The 17452-nt window shown below is 45.3% G+C and overlaps 1 protein-coding gene across 1 annotated transcript in view; it reads right to left on the bottom strand.

The window, feature by feature from the left end:
* The window catches only part of LOC142802916 (uncharacterized), a 60492-nt gene extending 43409 nt beyond the window's left edge, over window positions 1-17083 (bottom strand). Inside the window, exon 1 of the mRNA XM_075888000.1 lies at window positions 16763-17083. Within this exon, the coding sequence (XP_075744115.1) occupies window positions 16763-17083 (321 nt within the window). The remainder of the gene's footprint in view (window positions 1-16762) is intronic.
* Window positions 17084-17452: the final 369 nt, after the last annotated feature.

Raw genomic sequence — 17452 nt, 5'->3', positions numbered from 1 at the left:
TACGTTCAAGGAATTTCTCCTTTATAATTGTATTGAATACACTTAATACAGAAGTTTGGATTATTTATTACTTTCTGTGTCCCAATTGCTTAGAGCATACTATTTGTGTCCTTTTGTTGTTGTTTTTTTTTGCTTATTGTTTGCTCAAGGTGCTTAGGAATGTATGTGTCTCCAGATGCTTTCCTTACCTCACCTATTGTATATATTGCGATGTTTTTTAGGTATTTCATTACTATTTACTGTCCTGTTCTTTCTTTATATTTGTGATGGTTACATGTGTGATCAGAATTTGCAAATTGTATCTGTATATAATGATGTTTTCTAATTGCGGCTAAGTTGTGTATGACATGTTATTTTTAGTTTTAATTTTATTCTATTTTGCCAGACTGTATTTCGGAGCAAAAGCCTCCGTCAGGCTATGTAGCCTTTTGCTTTTGCTTCGTTTTTTCTGTTGCACGTACAGAAAAATAAATCTCAAATCTCAAATATGTTGGTTTCGGGACGTTACATTTCTACAATTATATTAACTGAACTACCTTTGTTGAAGTCGCCGTCTTCATTTAAGTTTCTTGGACGGCGTTGGCAAGTCCTTGCGGAAAAAGCAGCTCTTGCTGTGGCTTTTTTTTTCCAACCTTTCTCCACTCACCCCCAATTGCCTTTGATTTTCTGGTGAGAGAGGAAATTAAAACAGTGCTCGCTTAAAAGACGCAGAATATTTGAAGGAGGGGTGCCAGTGTAGTCAGTGTTCAGACAAGTGTATATGTCTTGATTAAAAAATCGTCCACCTGTCAGGACGTTCGTCCCGTTACACTTGTTTTAGCCGTTATTGACGATTTTATTAAAAACCCTCATTTGCGCATCTATCTTCGTGCGAGCCACGACAAATCTGATGTCGATCATTACATGTGTGTCAAGCTTGTGCCTTAGTTTGTGCGAAGTCGAGGGTAACGACGAGAAGGAATGCCACAGAATAAAAGAAAAAAAACTGTACGCGAATCCTAATGTAAATGTGGTTGTCGAGCATAGCTAATGTTGCCACTATTAAGTAACATTATCTCTGTTACAATATGAACTGAACTTTATGTCGTCATTGTTCTTACCGTGATTTCATCCGTGACTGCCGACTGCTCGGTGATGAGGTATGCGAATAAACGTGTGCAGCTCAGCAGTCCTAACAGCAGAACGATCAGACCAGTTAAGGAAATAATGGTCCAACGACACTTCTGGCCCCTCTTACTGTCAACCTGTGAAGTCGGCAAATCATGAAGAGAGAATTCTCGGCACATGAGTCGTCAGCGTAAATATCATCGACTGGTTCCGAAGCTGTGAGAAGTATTTTAGCGATACTGATAGTTTTTAGTTATCAGAGAATTTCGGTAATCCGTGGTGTCTGATGGAGTACAAGAAATATTGTACCAGAAGCTTAGCTACATGTATTAATCATTGCGCTCAATAAATAAAAAATTTGTTAATTTGTGAGCATCGCGGAGTTATATGTCGCACTCAAGACGACACAGAATAGTTTTGAGCCAATTTTAGACCCACAGAGTCTATATTTATTTTACTGCTTGACTCTAGTTAGTTTATTACGCAAACACTTGAAGTATCGCGTGAAATCTCCAAGTACATTTGAGGCCCTAGCTTTCAAGAAAGAACAGCTCCTATTGAACAGTCAATGAATAACCGGCAACCAGCTTCTTCGGGCTGCTCCCAGTTTATACCTACCGGACGAAACACGCCAAAACACGTCCAAGACAGGCATAATCAAAAAGAGTTTGATGTTGAGCTTAATTGTGTTGAAGAATTTGATGCAAATGACAACGCATAAACAACAACGAAGGAAAAGTTACCGACACCAGTGCTGGTTGTATTGCCATGGTAGTCTAGTGACTCAGAAACTCGGCTGCTGATCTACAGATCACGGGATCGAATCCCTGACAGAGCGGCTGCATTTACGAAAAAGGTGAAAATGCTCATATATATGGGACTGCAACGAGGACTGACCCCCGCCTGATCTCCTGACCACTCCCTCGTCTGAGACATGGGAAAGACTACTCCGAGATACGAGCCTAGAAATACCACTCCGAGCCATACGGCAAGCTGAGGAGGTGGCGGCCAGGCACGGCCGGATTGCCAATCCTCTGTGATTTTTTTTTTCATTCAACTAAAGTTGCTTCTCTATCTCGCTCTTGAGGTCCACGTGCTTAGATCTAGCGGCACGTTGCAACACCCGAGGTCGTAGAAACTGCTGGAGAAGTTCACTACGGCGTCTCCCATAATCAAATGTTGGTTCTGAAACGCTATATTCCAAAAACTATAATAGCAATAGTGCTGGTGTTGCGTACGTTATTTATGCCGAGGCATATAACTTATGTTCTCTAAGCCTGCGATGCGATGCCATAAAATTTGTACGCTTTCTTTTGCCCTCTGGTGTGCAAAAAAGGCAAGATATTCACGGGTTGTATAATGGAGAGTAGGGCGAAGCATCCGTCTGTTCACTCGTTCTAACTTTCGTCCGTCCACGTGTCCGTCTGTGTGACTGTCCATGCGTCCATCCAACTGTCCATGCGTGCGTCGGTTTGTGCGTCTGCACGTCCATATGTGCGTCTTTCCCTGCGTTTATCCATTCATCCACCTCTGCGTCCGTCTATGCGTCCATCCGTTCGTGCAGCCATCCGTGCGTCCATTCATGCATCTGTCTGTGTGTTCGTTCGTCCATCTAGTCAACACTCCAAGTACCACCATCTTGCTTTTTTCATCACATATTCCGCATATAGAAGAACCGCCATCCAGCGGCCATTCCAAGGACTAAAGGAGAGGTGGCACAAGCACACTTTCTTACGGCTTGAGCTTCGTGTCTGTTGTTTCGGCGGCCGGCGTCCAAACGATGGCAAGAGGCCCGATGACTGGACTCAAAACTCGGCGCGCGCCGGCAATCGGCTCACAGACACGAGTGAGTCAACGAACTCCACGGAAGCCCAACAACCTCTCGGCTGACCAGCAGCCGTTTATTAAAACCACACAACGAAGCGACGCGCACACACGCAATTGGCTACTGACAACCACGTGTGCCAGTCTGGAATGAAATCTATATATAAAACACAAAACAACACGAAAAAACAGTGCGCATTCTACTGAAGGATGGCACCACAACACCACATCATCCTCCCATGTCGATGAAAACAGTCATCACAGTCTCGTGAGTGTCCACATATCCAACTAAATTCACACCAACGGCGAGATGACCTGTCCGCACATCCATAAGTGGCACCACAAAACACAAGATCATTCCTCGATTATGCAAAACAACACACACTACAACACCAGTCTGTCTTCGTGATGTCTTCACTTAAATCTCCAAGTCTTTAAACCCGTCTGGGCACTTTGTCTCACAGCGCGAACGCGCTAAGGCTGCAGAAGAACTTGGTGGTTTGCTACCATTTTTGGTCGGCTTCGAAAACCCCTTCGCTCTTTCATTTTCCCCCTCCCCGGGATTGATATGATATTGAACAGTTATCGAGGGTTGCCAAACATCCTTTTGACAATCCGACGTTCCTCCAGGAGCCACTGATTCAAACCTTTCACTAACCGAGAGCTCTGACGAGAGTCTGTCTGAAGATTTGGGGGGAGCTAAGTAGAGCAAGTGAACTAGGGGGCTGACTATCACAACTGTCTATGTTAGAATAAGAGTAAATTGATCGTTTAGGTGGCGTAGAACGCGCCGCCTTCTCAAAGGAACCCTCAGAAATTACTGTCAGTTTGGAAGCGTTCCACTTCTTGCAATCACTTATCAGAAAAGTGAAAGAAGCGACCGGAGCCTGCACCCTATGTGGCTTGCTATACTTATAATTTCATTTCCTATGGAACCTCATTTTACCAATACTCCTACCTTTATGCGGTGTCTTCGCGCACCTTTCCTTCTATCAAAATATTCTTTACTCTTTCGATGTTTTGCCGTGACTCTATCACAGACCTGAGGCAAATCAGCTTGACCCCCTGATACATGACGACGGATCCTAAAGTTGCTATTGTCTATTTCATAGCTAGGTTGACGGCCATGCAGCAAAAAAGCTGGTGAAAGACCTGTCACTTCATGTGGATCGACTCTGTATGGACTCAGAAACTGCGATGCTTCTGCTGGGTCTTTCCCTTCCAGTCTTGCTACCTGTAAATGTTCCTTGAGAACCCAATTCAGGCGTTTTATTTGACCGTTGGACTGGGGATAATAATTTGACAAGAACACGTGCCAAACGCCTTTTTCCTTAAGGTAATTCTCAAACTGCTGTGACACCAACTGTGGACCATTGTTGGTATTTAATACCACTGGCAGCCCTTCGCGGCTAAATGAGCAGTCCAACAGCTTAATGATATCCTTTGCTGATATTGTATTCGTTCCAAAAATCTCGAGCCACTTAGAATAGTAATCCACCAATGTTATGAGATACCATGGAAAAGACATGCAATGGGCCGACATTATTCATACCCAATTTTTTCCATGACACGTCTGGCCATTAGACTGGTTGCAAAGGTGCCACGCGAGGCTTGGCAGACTTATACGCCAGCTGACAGGCATGACAATGCTCTACATATTCCTTTACAGAATGATCCATTTGAAGCCACCAATGTCTTTCACGGAGGAGTTGTTTAGTGCGTACTATTCCTTGATGATTTACATGTGCTAGCGACATAAAAGTAGGTATAAGGACATTCGGAATGACTAAACGGTCACCACGCAACTCGTCTACAAAGGAGAGATCATTTCTAACATGAAAACGTGCTATTAAGTCATTATTTGGTTTCTGTAATGGTCAACTCATGAATACATGCTCACACACTTTCTGTAATGTCTGATCCGTGCTCGTTGCAAGCTGCACAGTTTCTTTATCGACTACTGATGTCACTAAAGATACTATTTTTTCCTCCTGACTAAGTTCTGGACTGTTCTGTAATGGTATTCTAGACAAAGAATCGACCACCACGTTTTCTGAGCCCTTATGACACTCTACATCAAAATTGTAGTGTAATAGTCTAGCTTACCACCTTGAAATTCTTGACGGTCAACGACCGGCATCTCATGCTGCTAACAAAGCAACTACAGCTTGATGGTCAGTTCTAAGAGTGAAACGCCTACCCTAAAGGTAAATGTGCCACTTTTCACATGCAAACAGGCCCGCATGCACTTGGCGTTCGACCACAGAGTATTTCCTTTCAGTTGGTGACAATGTTATCGACGCGAATGGTACGGTTTCAGGCTTACAACAATACCGCCGCGGTAACACTCCTCCGATACCAACGTCAGATGCATTGGTTGTAACTACCACAGGTAGATCCAAATTGAACACCTTAATCACAGGCGAGCAAGTTAGACGTGTTTTCAACAGCATGAAACTGCCTTGACCACTCTCCAACCAACAAAATTTTTGGCCCTGTCTGAGCATGAGACGAAGTTCTTCGACTAGATATGCATAGTGATCTATGAACTTGGCTTGATAGCCTGTCAGCGCCGAAAGTGAGCGCAATGACTTAATGCCTGTAGGAGTTGGAGCATTCACGATAGCATTCACTTTACTGTCTAAAGGCGAAAGGCCCTCGGCTGATATCTTGTGTGCCAAGAAACTGAGCTCCTTGACGGAAAAAAGACAATTATCGTTTCACACTATGCCACTGTTTGCTATACAAGTCCAAACTTCAATGAGGCTCGCGTCATGCTCTGTGTGGGGGAAGACTCAGTCTTCCCCCACACAAGAATATCATCAAAATAGCAAAATGTAGTTTGCAATTCTTTAGGGCCTATGACATCAATTTTCGAAAAACTGCAGGGGTAGACGCCAGACCAAAGCACACACGCTTAAACCAGAACAAACCATCATGTGTTACGAACGTCGTTAAATCTCTTCTGCTATCTTCCAACAACAACTGATGATACGCAGACGCCAAGTCTAACTTGGAAATGTAAGTAGCTCCATGAAACATTTGTAATAACTCTTCAACGTGCGGTAAAGGATATCCATCGATGACAGTTGCCTTATTGGGTTCTCGGATTTCCACACACAGCCGGATGCTCGCATTCCTCTTGCGGACGACGACGAGTGGCAACACCCACTCTGAGGAGTCAACACGTTCGATGTCATCACAGTCCTCGAATCGTCGTAGCTCGGTAGACACCTGGTCTCGAAGAGTTAGAGGCAATCGTCGCAACTTGGATGTAACCGGAGCCACATCTGGCCGTTATTAAATTCGATGAATGAAGCCTTCGACGAGACCCAACTCGTTGCTGAAGAGATGCTCGAAGCCGGAAGGCACGTTGGAGGGACACTGCATGCACTGAACATGATGCTAGACGACGCGTTAAGGTCATGCCGTTGATCTAGATACTCAGTCGCTGGATGGCATCAAGCCCCAAGAGCGTTGTGTCTTTGTCGTTGATGAAGAAATTGATTCAGGACGGCTGTAACACCGTCACTGGAACTTAAAAAGAGCCGATGACTCTGATGCTCTGTTTCGAGAAATCCTGCAGGTCTACGACTGCCTTGGACAGGACAAGTTTGCTGAAGTGGCGCTGGAAGTCTTCGACATTCATGAAATATACAGACGCTCCAGTATCCTCTAACAGTTGCAGATTGACACCACCGACCACCGCGTGGACGACTTAGTCTCTTCTAGATGCAACGCCAACTGTAAGCACGTACGTCGCAGGATGATACGAAGATACCACTGCCGAACTTGACGCTTCTTTATGAGCCTGGCGTTCTGGTGCGTCGCCGAACACTTCCCCGGAAGACACGTTCTGGACCTGGTCTGCCTTGCGACACATCTTCTCGAAATGTCCCAGAGTGTTACACTTGCGACAACGCCGATTCTTTGCTGGAATATTTCGGAAAAACGAACCATGATATCTGCTTCCTCCGCGGCCACACGCTTGATGCGGTAAGTCACCACGAGACTTTTCGTTTTGAACTGCAGTCCGGGACTCCGACGATGACTGTGGTGGAAAGTAATTTGTTCTTTCCAGAAATTCTGTGATGTCACGTCCTTCGGGATAAGTTGCGGTAACGTCGCGTCTTCTCCCATTTCTTCGGCCATTGTTGCCATTTTTGTTTTTCGCGCCGCCATCTTGCGTGCCATGTCCGATCACACGAATGCTTCAGGTTGACCCGAAACAAACGCTCGATTAGCCACGGACAATGCTTCTAAGGGGTGCCCAATTTCTTCGGCTTTCTCTAATGACAACTCTTTCTCTTACGCAAGTAATTTCTCTCTAAGCAGTAGGTCGAAGGTACCGTGAATGATTTGGTTGCGGACGCGTTCCGCATACCTTATGCCAAATTTACGTCTCAAGACCGTTTCTTTTGGAACTGTCTAATATTCGAAGAAATTTTCCCCGAGAAGTTGCCATCGTCTTGTGAATTCGTGACGTTCTACCAATGGATTGAGAGACGCGGGAAAATGTCGTTCGAGTTGTTCCACGAGCGTTTTGAATATCAAGCCAGCCGTAAACGATGAATCACTTTCAGACGCCAACGCGGGCGTCTCGTCAGTTGCCGTTATCGACGCCGCATTTCCTTAAGTGTTTTGGGTTTCATCTTGTTCTGTTTCCGCAAAAAATTTTCGCTGTCCCTCCCTTCCTAGTAGGCTAACTAGTGCCGACGCGCGTCGCGCGTCGTGCCAGGCACTGCCACTGGCCGCCTCGAGCTGGACCTCAAACATTTTTTCCCGATCAGTCTATGGAATCATGGTTGTTCCCGGCAGTTCAAGAAATGCGGGACGGCGTTTGAAAAGATTTATGCTGAAAATAGAGGCAAGGGAGTCGCAGAACGGACGAGGACAAAGGCCTAAACCGAAAGGTTTGCACACAGAGTGCACGAGGCTTAATACTGTTCACAGACGCTAGAGGCGTCAGTACAAGCAGAACGCAAACGGGCAGTACGAAAACTAACTCATGGTTCCTAATGGTTGCGGAGAACAAATCCCACATCCTCGTCACCATGTTGTGGCGGCGGGCTGCGTCCGAACGACGGCAAGAGGACCAACGAATGGACGCGGAACTCGGCCCGCGCCGACAATCGGCCCACCGACACGAGCGAGTCAAAAGTACTCCGCGGAAGCCCAACAACGACTAGGCTGATTAGCAGGCGTTTATTAAATCCACACCACGAAGCGACGCGTACACACGTAATTGGCTACTGACAATCACGGGTGCCGGTCTGCAATGACATCTGAATATCGAACACACAACAACACGACAAACAATGCGCATCCTTCTCAAGGACGGCGCCACAACAGCACGGTTTCTACTTTCTACCTTTACCCACCTCGAGTTCATGGTATATACTAGTTCACAATATTCATGGCACTGCGGCCCAACGCTCGCTAAACCTTTCTAAAACCAAGGAGGTTACGCCCAGCGAGTATAACGTAGCAACCCTTTCTTCTCAGATAGTGCTCAATATATATGCTAATGGCTGCTAATGGGTATTGAGAGACAGGAGAATCAGGCTTTTAGTTATCGCGCACACTGCGAATTTTTCATTGTTTAACAACGCACAGGAGAAATCTCCCACCGACACCACCTTGCAGGTCAAAGCGTAAGACATGTTACGTATACGACGAGGGACGAACGGGTGCTGCTTTAAGGGGCTTTGCCCCTATAAAACTACAATTCATGTCCCAGACCTTACATTTACAACAAGCTTGGAAGAACCTCAGCAATACATTGAAGCGTTTTAGTCTGGCGTTTCGCGTAGCATGTTTGCTATCCGTAAACGCTAGGTTAGGCTGGTGAGAGAGAAAACCGATCACATTACCATATTCCGGCAAAGGGGGCTAGTGCCTTCCAAAAACAGAGCCAGTGAAAATGTGCGTAGAAACTTTAGGTGCTTCCCGAGTCCGAAACGAAGCAGCTTTTCTAGGTACGAGGTTTCGAACGGCACTGTTCACGTGTCACGAGCGCTTTCTTTTTCTTCACATCAGCAGTGGCACCCCGTGCCAAAAACATCTGAAAGAAAAGCTGTATTAGGTGGTGCGGATGCTCTAGTGGGTCACCCTATGAAGTATTTTCTGGTGGTTCTGTGCAGGACCACCAAGATTCAGGCTGTGAGATCCGCCTGATTTTTTCCTCATCCCCACGAGTGAGTAGGTGCCATTCACTCAAGCATCATCATCATCATCATCATCATTACCACCATATAATTTATTAGCTCAAAGTTTTCGTATAGGCCATTGTTGTAATGCACAAGAGATTGGCCTGGAAGCTTTCTAGCCCTACGCTTGGGAACTAAAACGCCCATCTACATTTGAGCATGGATCCAGGTGGCGGAAATTGTCACTGTTTTTAGCCAGACACCACTTCTCTTACGAAAAAAATTGGCAGCATATCCACGGAGTGAATGATGGAGAGTGGGGCAAAGCATTCGTCTGTCCACGCGTCCATCTGTGTGACCGTCCATATGTCCATCCGCCCGTCCGTGCGTGCGTCTGTTCGTGCGTTCGTCCCTGCGTCCGTCCCTGCGTCCGTCCATGCGTCCTTCCATGCATCTGTCTGTGTGTCCGTTCGTTCATCTACACAACACTCCAAGTACACCATCTCGCATCTTTTCACATATATACACCATATAGAAGCGCCGCCATCCAGCGGACATTCCAAGAACTAAACGAGAGGTGGCACACGCACACTTTCTTACGGCTTCCGCTTCGCTTCTACTTCCCACCTTTAACCACCCTGAGTTCATGATATATACTAGTTCACTGTATTCATGGCACTGCAGCCCAACCCTCGCTAAACCTTTTTAAAACCAAGGAGGCTACGCCCAGCGAGTATAACGTAGCAACCTTTTCCTGTCAGATACTGCTCAATGTACATGCCAATGGCTGCTAAGGGAAATGAGAGACAGGAGAATTCGGCTTTTACTTTCTTACGGCTTGCGCTTCTTATCTACTTCCCACCTTTAACCACCTCGAGTTCATGGTATATACTAGTTAATTGTATTCATGGCACTGCGGCTCAACGCTCGCTAAACCTTTCAAAAACTAAGGAGGTTAAACCCAGCGAGTATAACTTAGCAACCCTTTCTTGTCAGATAGTGCCTAATGTACATACCAATGGCTGCTAATGGGGATCGCAGCATACGCGTTCACTAAAAGCCAAATGCTCCTGTCTCTCATTCCCCATTAGTAGCCATTGGCATGAACATTGAGCACTATTTTTTTTTATTGTTCAACAACGCACAGATGGAATCTCTCGCCAGCACCACCTTGGAAATCAAAATGTGATACTTTTTACACACTACGACGGTTACAAGGGACAAACGGGTGCCGTTATCATGAGCTTCGCCCTTAAAAAAGAAACAATTTTCGCCATGGATTAGGCTAATGCTCCTTGCATTTATTAAAGTTCAGCGACAATTTTTGTTGGTGAGTGCATCTTTATAACATTCACTGCCCTATCAGAAAAACAACCATGGTGAATTTTAAAAAAACGCTGTGGGTGTAGTGGAAATTAGAGTGGGTTTAGTGGAAATAGTAGTGGGTTCAGTGGAAATAATAGTGGGTTTAGTGGAAATTATGGTGGATGTGGCGGAATGGAATGAAAATTTTTTGTTTCAGTCCTGTAGGACGCGCTTAGCGTGTAGCGGACGTCTCCCACGTAAGGACCGACAGGGAGTACTTGGCGGCCGCTTCGTGAGCCTGCTGGATGGCCCATTGCTGGTCGGCGAGAAGTGAGCTGCTGAGGGACTTCTCCCACTTGCTTGAGGTAGAGTCGGGAGGAGTTGTTCTACAATCCCAGAGCATGTGTGCGAGTGTCGCTGTGTGTCCACATGATGGACATGGGTCGCTGGGGTAGGCATCGGGATAATAAACGTGAAGCGTGGCAAGGTTTGGTTACGTGTGTGTCTGTAATAGGCGCAGGGTTAATGCCTGCGGTCGGTTAAGTTTCGGATGTGGGGGTGGAAAAATGCGGCGTTCCAGGTAAAAGTGCTTTGTAATTTCATTGTACGTAATTGGTGCATCCCGATTTGTATCTAACCCAGCAAGATGAGGTTGCCCTGTGGCAGTGCGGTCGGTAAGTGCGCGCGCTGCATCATGGGCGATCTCGTTGAGGTTGGATAGGGCACCCGGCACCCGGCCGAGATGGGCGGGGAACCAGATGACAGTGTGGTGCTTCAGGGCACTTAGGTCCGCATTGCGCAGGATACGTAACGCCTGGTCGGAGATGACTCCGCGTTAGAAAGCTTTGATGGCGGAACGTAGTGAAAATTTACGGATATGCCGGGACATAATGGGTGGCGTGGAGTACAGAAGGTGGGTAAAGTGGAAACGATGGTGGGAAATAGTGGCTTGATAGTCGGCAGTCATGGGAGGCTCTGCCCACCTTTGCGATAATGCTGGGAAGCACTAAGCAGATGATGGGTGGGCTTATAATGGCAGGCATTATATACGGTGTAATAAGCTGGAATCTGTACACTACATGTTCAACCATCATGATTTTTACCAAAGGTTAGGCCTACCGAACGAGCACGTACATTTGTGTTATCCGCGCTTCTGGGTTTCAGGATACACGATTTAGACGAGTAAGAATGACAATACAGGACAGCCATGGCACCAATTAACCTAAATGAAACATTTTTATTGTGTACGGTGTCCGCGCAAGAAGCAACAAACATCAATGGGACGCGATTCCAGCACTTCCAAAGAACGTACGTCTCCCCACACCGACAGCCGCTGGTCGTACTCGGCGGCACTTCTGTGGTTCTCATGCAAGAACACAGCCTTGACAATTCACATGCTTCCTGAATCAATGTGATAACATAATGTTTCCGACGCACTGCATTCGTTTAGGCCAAGCTGTTATCTAGTAGTTGCTAAGGATAGAGTTACTGCAGTTCACTGGCACGACTGCATCCTACGTTGTGCGAAGAGCATCCCAAATACTCAATAAATTATGTGGGCATATCTATGAAATGAGCCTAGAGGCGTGATATAAACTGAGCAGATGTTGCACTTTCGAACTAGCCAGGAAAAGACAGTAAACTCGGGAGACCCGTCCGGTAAATTGTACCTGCTCCCCAGTCTGCTTGTTTTTTTTTTTTCTTGCGGTTGTGAATTGTAACAAAAACATGGCGTTGGTATCATTATCGCAGTAGCAATCCTTGCAGGCAGCAGTTGCTTGTGTTCAATAAATGTGGAAATTTTAGCAGCAGGTGCAGATCTCGTTTATGTAGAATACGCGACAAAGAAAACTGAAATTGAACCGTCAGTTCGCATCTGAAGCAACTATTTACTAGACAAGTTTTGTTATGTTGGCATGGCACAGAAGTTAGTTGCTTCGAATGAGCAAGTGCAGGTTGCACATTCGAATCTCCATGGTGGTCTGTTTTTTACGGATGCTTTTCTACATCAGTTTTTAAACAATTACTTTTATTTGTGAATGCCCGTCACGGTAATTCTGACGCCATTTCCCGCTTAAGAATTCTCGGCACTGCAGCATTCACGATATTCCACCATACACCATGGTGATCGTTTTCCAGCATTCACCCACTACATTATTCTACAATGGTGTGTGGTTATTTACACTTTGCCCGCCATTCATTTTTTTCAATAGATTGGGTACATTCATTTGCATATTTACATCATTCAATTCACTTCACTTTATTCCCTTAAAGATTCCTAGGGGGTATTACATAAGGGGTGGGTTAACAAATAAAGCTCTGTTATATATATATATATATATATATATATATATATATATATATATATATATATATATATATATATATATATATATATATATATATATATTTTATTGACACTGCTTTTCATTGCGAAAGACATGCAGACAGTTGGTCGAAAAATGTTGATGGACAGGGAATGGCCATGACGTCGTGGGGAAGATCATTCCAGCCGCTTGCAGTCTGTACGAAAAGGACATAGAAAAAGTGGTCGTTCTAATGGGTGGACGGGCAACTTGAAGTGAATGTCTAGTGCGGTGAGATATGCGGGCTGGTGGAACAATGTAGGGATGACGGAATGGGCTGTGAAAAATTTTCTGAAACAGGCAGAGGCTGGAAATGCGACGGCGAACGTCAAGGTTTGAAAGAGCGGATTCTTTTTTGAGGTATCATACACTAATATTATACGAATATGAAGAATGAATGAAACTAGTAGCACGGTATTGAACTGCCTCAAGTGAGTCGATGAGATATGCTTGGTGTGGGTTCCAGATTGCAGAGGCATATTCCAATTTAGAGCGAGTAAGGAATTTGTAGGCCTGTATTTTGACGTCCTGCGGGGCGTGCCGAAGGTGACGTTTCAGAAAACCTAGGGATTTGTTTGTAGATGATATAATGTTGGTAACATGCAGGCGCCAGTGAAAGTCATTGCACAGGGTGACACCGAGAAACTTATATAATTGCAAGTGTTCGAGGGCGACGTTAGCGACTGAGTAAGGGAACAAAGAGGGGTTGCTACGGTGGTGGAAAGAGACTGTTTTAAATTTGTTAGGGTTAAGTTTCATAAGCCAGCTTTCACACCAGTCCTGCACGTGGTTAAGGTCATCTTGAATAGTTGTTTGATCTTTCGGGTTAGTGATTGAGTGATAGATTACACAGTCGTCAGCAAACAAACAGATACTGGAGGAGACATGCGAAGCTAAATCATTAATATAAATTAAGAAGAGAAGGGGACCAAGAACGGACCTTTGGGAACACCTGATGTTACTGGAAGGGGGTTAGAGGGCACGTCATCAATTGAAACAAACTGGGAGCCGTTAGTTAGAAATTTCTCAATCCAAGCTAAAACATCGGGATGTATATTTAAAGATCTAAGTTTCATTAGCAGTCGCTTATGAGGTACCTTGTCAAACGCTTTCGAGAAATCCAGGAATATTACGTCAGTCGGCAGGTTAGTATCTAGACTTGTGTGCAGATCTTGGACAAAAAGGGCTAATTGAGTTTCGCAAGAGTAACGCTTACGGAACCCGTGCTGGGCAGGATGGAAGAAGTTATTGGCATCAAAAAAGTGAATGATTTGGGCTGTGGATTTACAGGGTACGCTTGTTAGAGAGATTGGGCGTTAATTTAGGGGGCTGTCTTTGTTACCTGATTTAAAGACTGGAGTGACCTTCCCCACCTTCCAGTCGTCTGGTAAGATGCTGTGTGAAGTGACTGTGAGAATAATAATGGCAAAATCACTGAAGAAATAGATTTCGTGTTTTTAAGAATTTTAGCATTGATTTCGTCCACACCTGCTGAGGAAGACAGTTTCAATTTTTCGATAACAGACAATACACCCGATGGAATAAATGTGATAGGCGACATAAAAGACTAGATACAATTCGGTAACGCAGGAAACGGTATGTGGGTTTCGTTGGTAAAAACAGATGAAAAGGCAGCATTGAAAAGTTCAACGACGTCAGTAATACTCATATCATCGCCAGCTTCATTTTTCAATGTGACCGTGCGGGATTCCTGGAGATTATTGGTTTTCCAAAATTTCCTGGGATTATTGGTTAGAATCTTGGGTAAATCTGTGTGAAAAAACGAGTGTTTTGCGCTGCGTATGGCGAGGAAATACGCTTTTTCGGTCGCGTAGTATTTATCCCAGTTCTGAGCTATAGGTTTTATCTTGGCAGCCCGAAATAATCGTTTCTTCGTATTACATAGTTTTTTCGGGGTTTTTGTGAACCATGGTTTCCAACAAGATGCGCAAAATGTGGTTTTCGGTATGTACTTTGTTGCCAGTTCCCATATTTTGTTTTAGAAAATCGTCCAGTTGTCCTTTACTGATCTGTTCCAAAAGTCTGCTTCGAAGTCCGGAAAAAAATTTTGAAGTTCGTTATTTATTGCCTCGTAGTTTCCTTGATCATACAGACTGATAGTTTTAGGATGAGGCTTGCGGGACAAGTGGTCAAAATTCAAGACTGATTGTATTACCTTGTGATCGCTGATTTCACGAAGGTATGTAAGTGACGATAAACTTTCGGGGTGCGTTGTTAGAATCAAGTCTAGTATATTGGCTGAGTTGTTTGTCACGTGGGTTGGCTCCGATACCTGCTGGGTGAGATTAAAGTTTAAGCAGATGTTTACAAATTCTTTTGTTTCAACACTGCTCCCTGCCAAAGCGACTTGGTCTTTCCAGTGAATATCGGGATAGTTAAAATCGCCAAAAAGTAGGACATGCGCGTTGGGTTGTTTAACAGTGAGGTATTTCAGTATGTTGTTGAATTTCTCAGGAAAGTCTGGACTGCATTGTGGGGGACGATAGCACACTCCAAGCAGCAGCGTTACCGGGGTAGAACGAATACGAAGCCGTAATATTTCAATGTCAGATGTAATTTTGACAACTGAGCACAATAGCGACTTGCTAGTGGCGATTAAAAGATCTCCCCCTCGAGCCCCTTTGCGGCCTGTTCCAAAAAACGTCAAAATTCGGGAGATCAGCCAGGATTTCAATGTCCGTAACGTCACTTGACAGTCACGTTTCGGTGAGGACGAGTATATTGCTGTCGGATGACAAAACAAGATTAGATAATTGCTTGCGCTTAGAAAGAAACTACGGGCGTTAGTGTAAATTACGGAGGTGGAAATATTTTTGCCCGGCCGCGGTGGTCTAGTGACTAAGGTACTTGGCTGCTGACCCGCAGGGTGCGGGTTCGAATCCCGGCTGCGGCGGCTGCATTTCCGATGGAAGCGGAAATGTTGCAGGCCCTTGTGCTCAGATTTGGGTGCACGTTAAAGAACCCCAGGTGGTCCAAATTTCTGGAGCCCTCTACTACGGCGTCTCTCATAATCATATAGTGGTTTTGGGACGTTAAACCCCACATATCATTCAATCAAATCAATCAGGTGGAAATATTTGGTCGTAATCGATTGCATGGGCGGTGTGACGGTTGGCGTTGCTTTTGAAATTGCTACGCCATTTCTTTGATGGATTGTGACATTTCATCGAAGACGTACCGCTTGGAGCCAAGAAACAACGTTTTGTAGGGGCATGAAAAAGCGATGGATTTGCTCCTAGCGAAGGCAATGAGGTGTTTCGTTGCATTTTGGACGGAACGAGAGAAATACTGACCTATTGCGTAGGTTGTGCCTTTCAGTTTTTTGCTGTTAGAAAGAATCGTTTCTTTAGTTTAAACGATGTGAATTTTACATTGACCGGGCGAAGCTGGCCAGGCTTGTGACGACCGAGCCGTTGTGCCCTTTCAACTTCTTTCGTGTCAATTTTAACGGTTAGTTGTTCGCTGCAGAGGCTCACAATTAGTTCTTCGGACTCAGAGAAAGTTTCAGAGTGGTTAGTATCTGGGAGACCCTAGAGTATTAGGTTGTTCCGTCGCGAGCGGTTTTCCGCATCGTCAAACCTGGCCTCCAAGGTTTGAATGTGACGAGCTGTAGTGCCTGCACTGGTCTCTAGCGCTGTTATTTGTGTTTGAAGGGGTTGAGAGGCTTTGGTAGTGTTTTTCCAGCTGCGTTATTCTATTACTTAGGTCACTGATAGTTCTTTCTGTAGTATTCAATTGTGTTTTTAGGTCTTGCACCTCGGAAAGAAGCTTAGCCTGCCCAGAAGATATATTTTTTAGTTCAGCGAGAATGACAGCACTATCGTTAGGGGGCCCTGGATTGCTCTCAATGTCCCCAGACAGTAACAGCAATAAACAATGTATGACATCAATGCATTCAAAGGCCATGCATACACAACACTGTGGGCTCGGCAGCTGTACCAGACAGTAATTGCTTGATTTTTTCGAGAATAGCGAGCTTTGTCTACTAACCTGCATGGCGAACAGAAGCGGGTTATAGGACTGTTTCGTGGCGCAGCCACCGAGCCCACAGAGCGGCGCGCCGGCATGCTGCCGCTTTGTAGCTGTTGCTGATGTCGATGAAGATGAAATTTGTGATGTCTGCAGGATCCAGATTTCCTCAGGTTGGGGCGCCGCTTGACAGGCCAGAATGTTGGGGTTGGAGGCGCATTGGGTACTCGTACCCGCGCTGGTGTCGAGCCACAGAGGCTCGCGGGCTGCTGGTCCGTCAGTCGTGGCACCGAGTGAAGCCGAGGAGAGTAGATGGATGACGAGCGTAGCATACACCTGCATGGCGAACAGGAGCGGGTTACAGGACTGTTTTGTGGTGCAACCACCGAGCCCACCCATCCATGTGACTTTGTAGGCTTGTGATTTTGTAGGCTTCATGTGATTCATGAATTCATGAATTCATGTGATTTTGTAGGCTTGGAAAATTTGCAGATCCTTTTCAGATGAATTTTATAGCTTACGTCCTACACCGACTTCGCTTGCCAGAATAAACAGTAACATTTTGTGTGCGATGTTCATATTTGCGAGCGACGGGAGTGTCGGAACTGGTGTGCCAATACAACGTCTGCTAGTCTGATATGAAACATGTGCGTTTGGCCGGCGCTGGCTTAGTTGTGTTAGCGATTTTTTTTTCCGTGTATTTTGGCATAT

This window comes from Rhipicephalus microplus, chromosome 3 (genome assembly GCF_043290135.1).
Source record: "Rhipicephalus microplus isolate Deutch F79 chromosome 3, USDA_Rmic, whole genome shotgun sequence".
NCBI classification, from domain to species: Eukaryota; Metazoa; Arthropoda; class Arachnida; order Ixodida; family Ixodidae; genus Rhipicephalus; species Rhipicephalus microplus.
The sequence above is the reverse complement of the archived record's forward strand: the minus strand, read 5'-3'. Positions and strand labels throughout refer to the sequence as shown.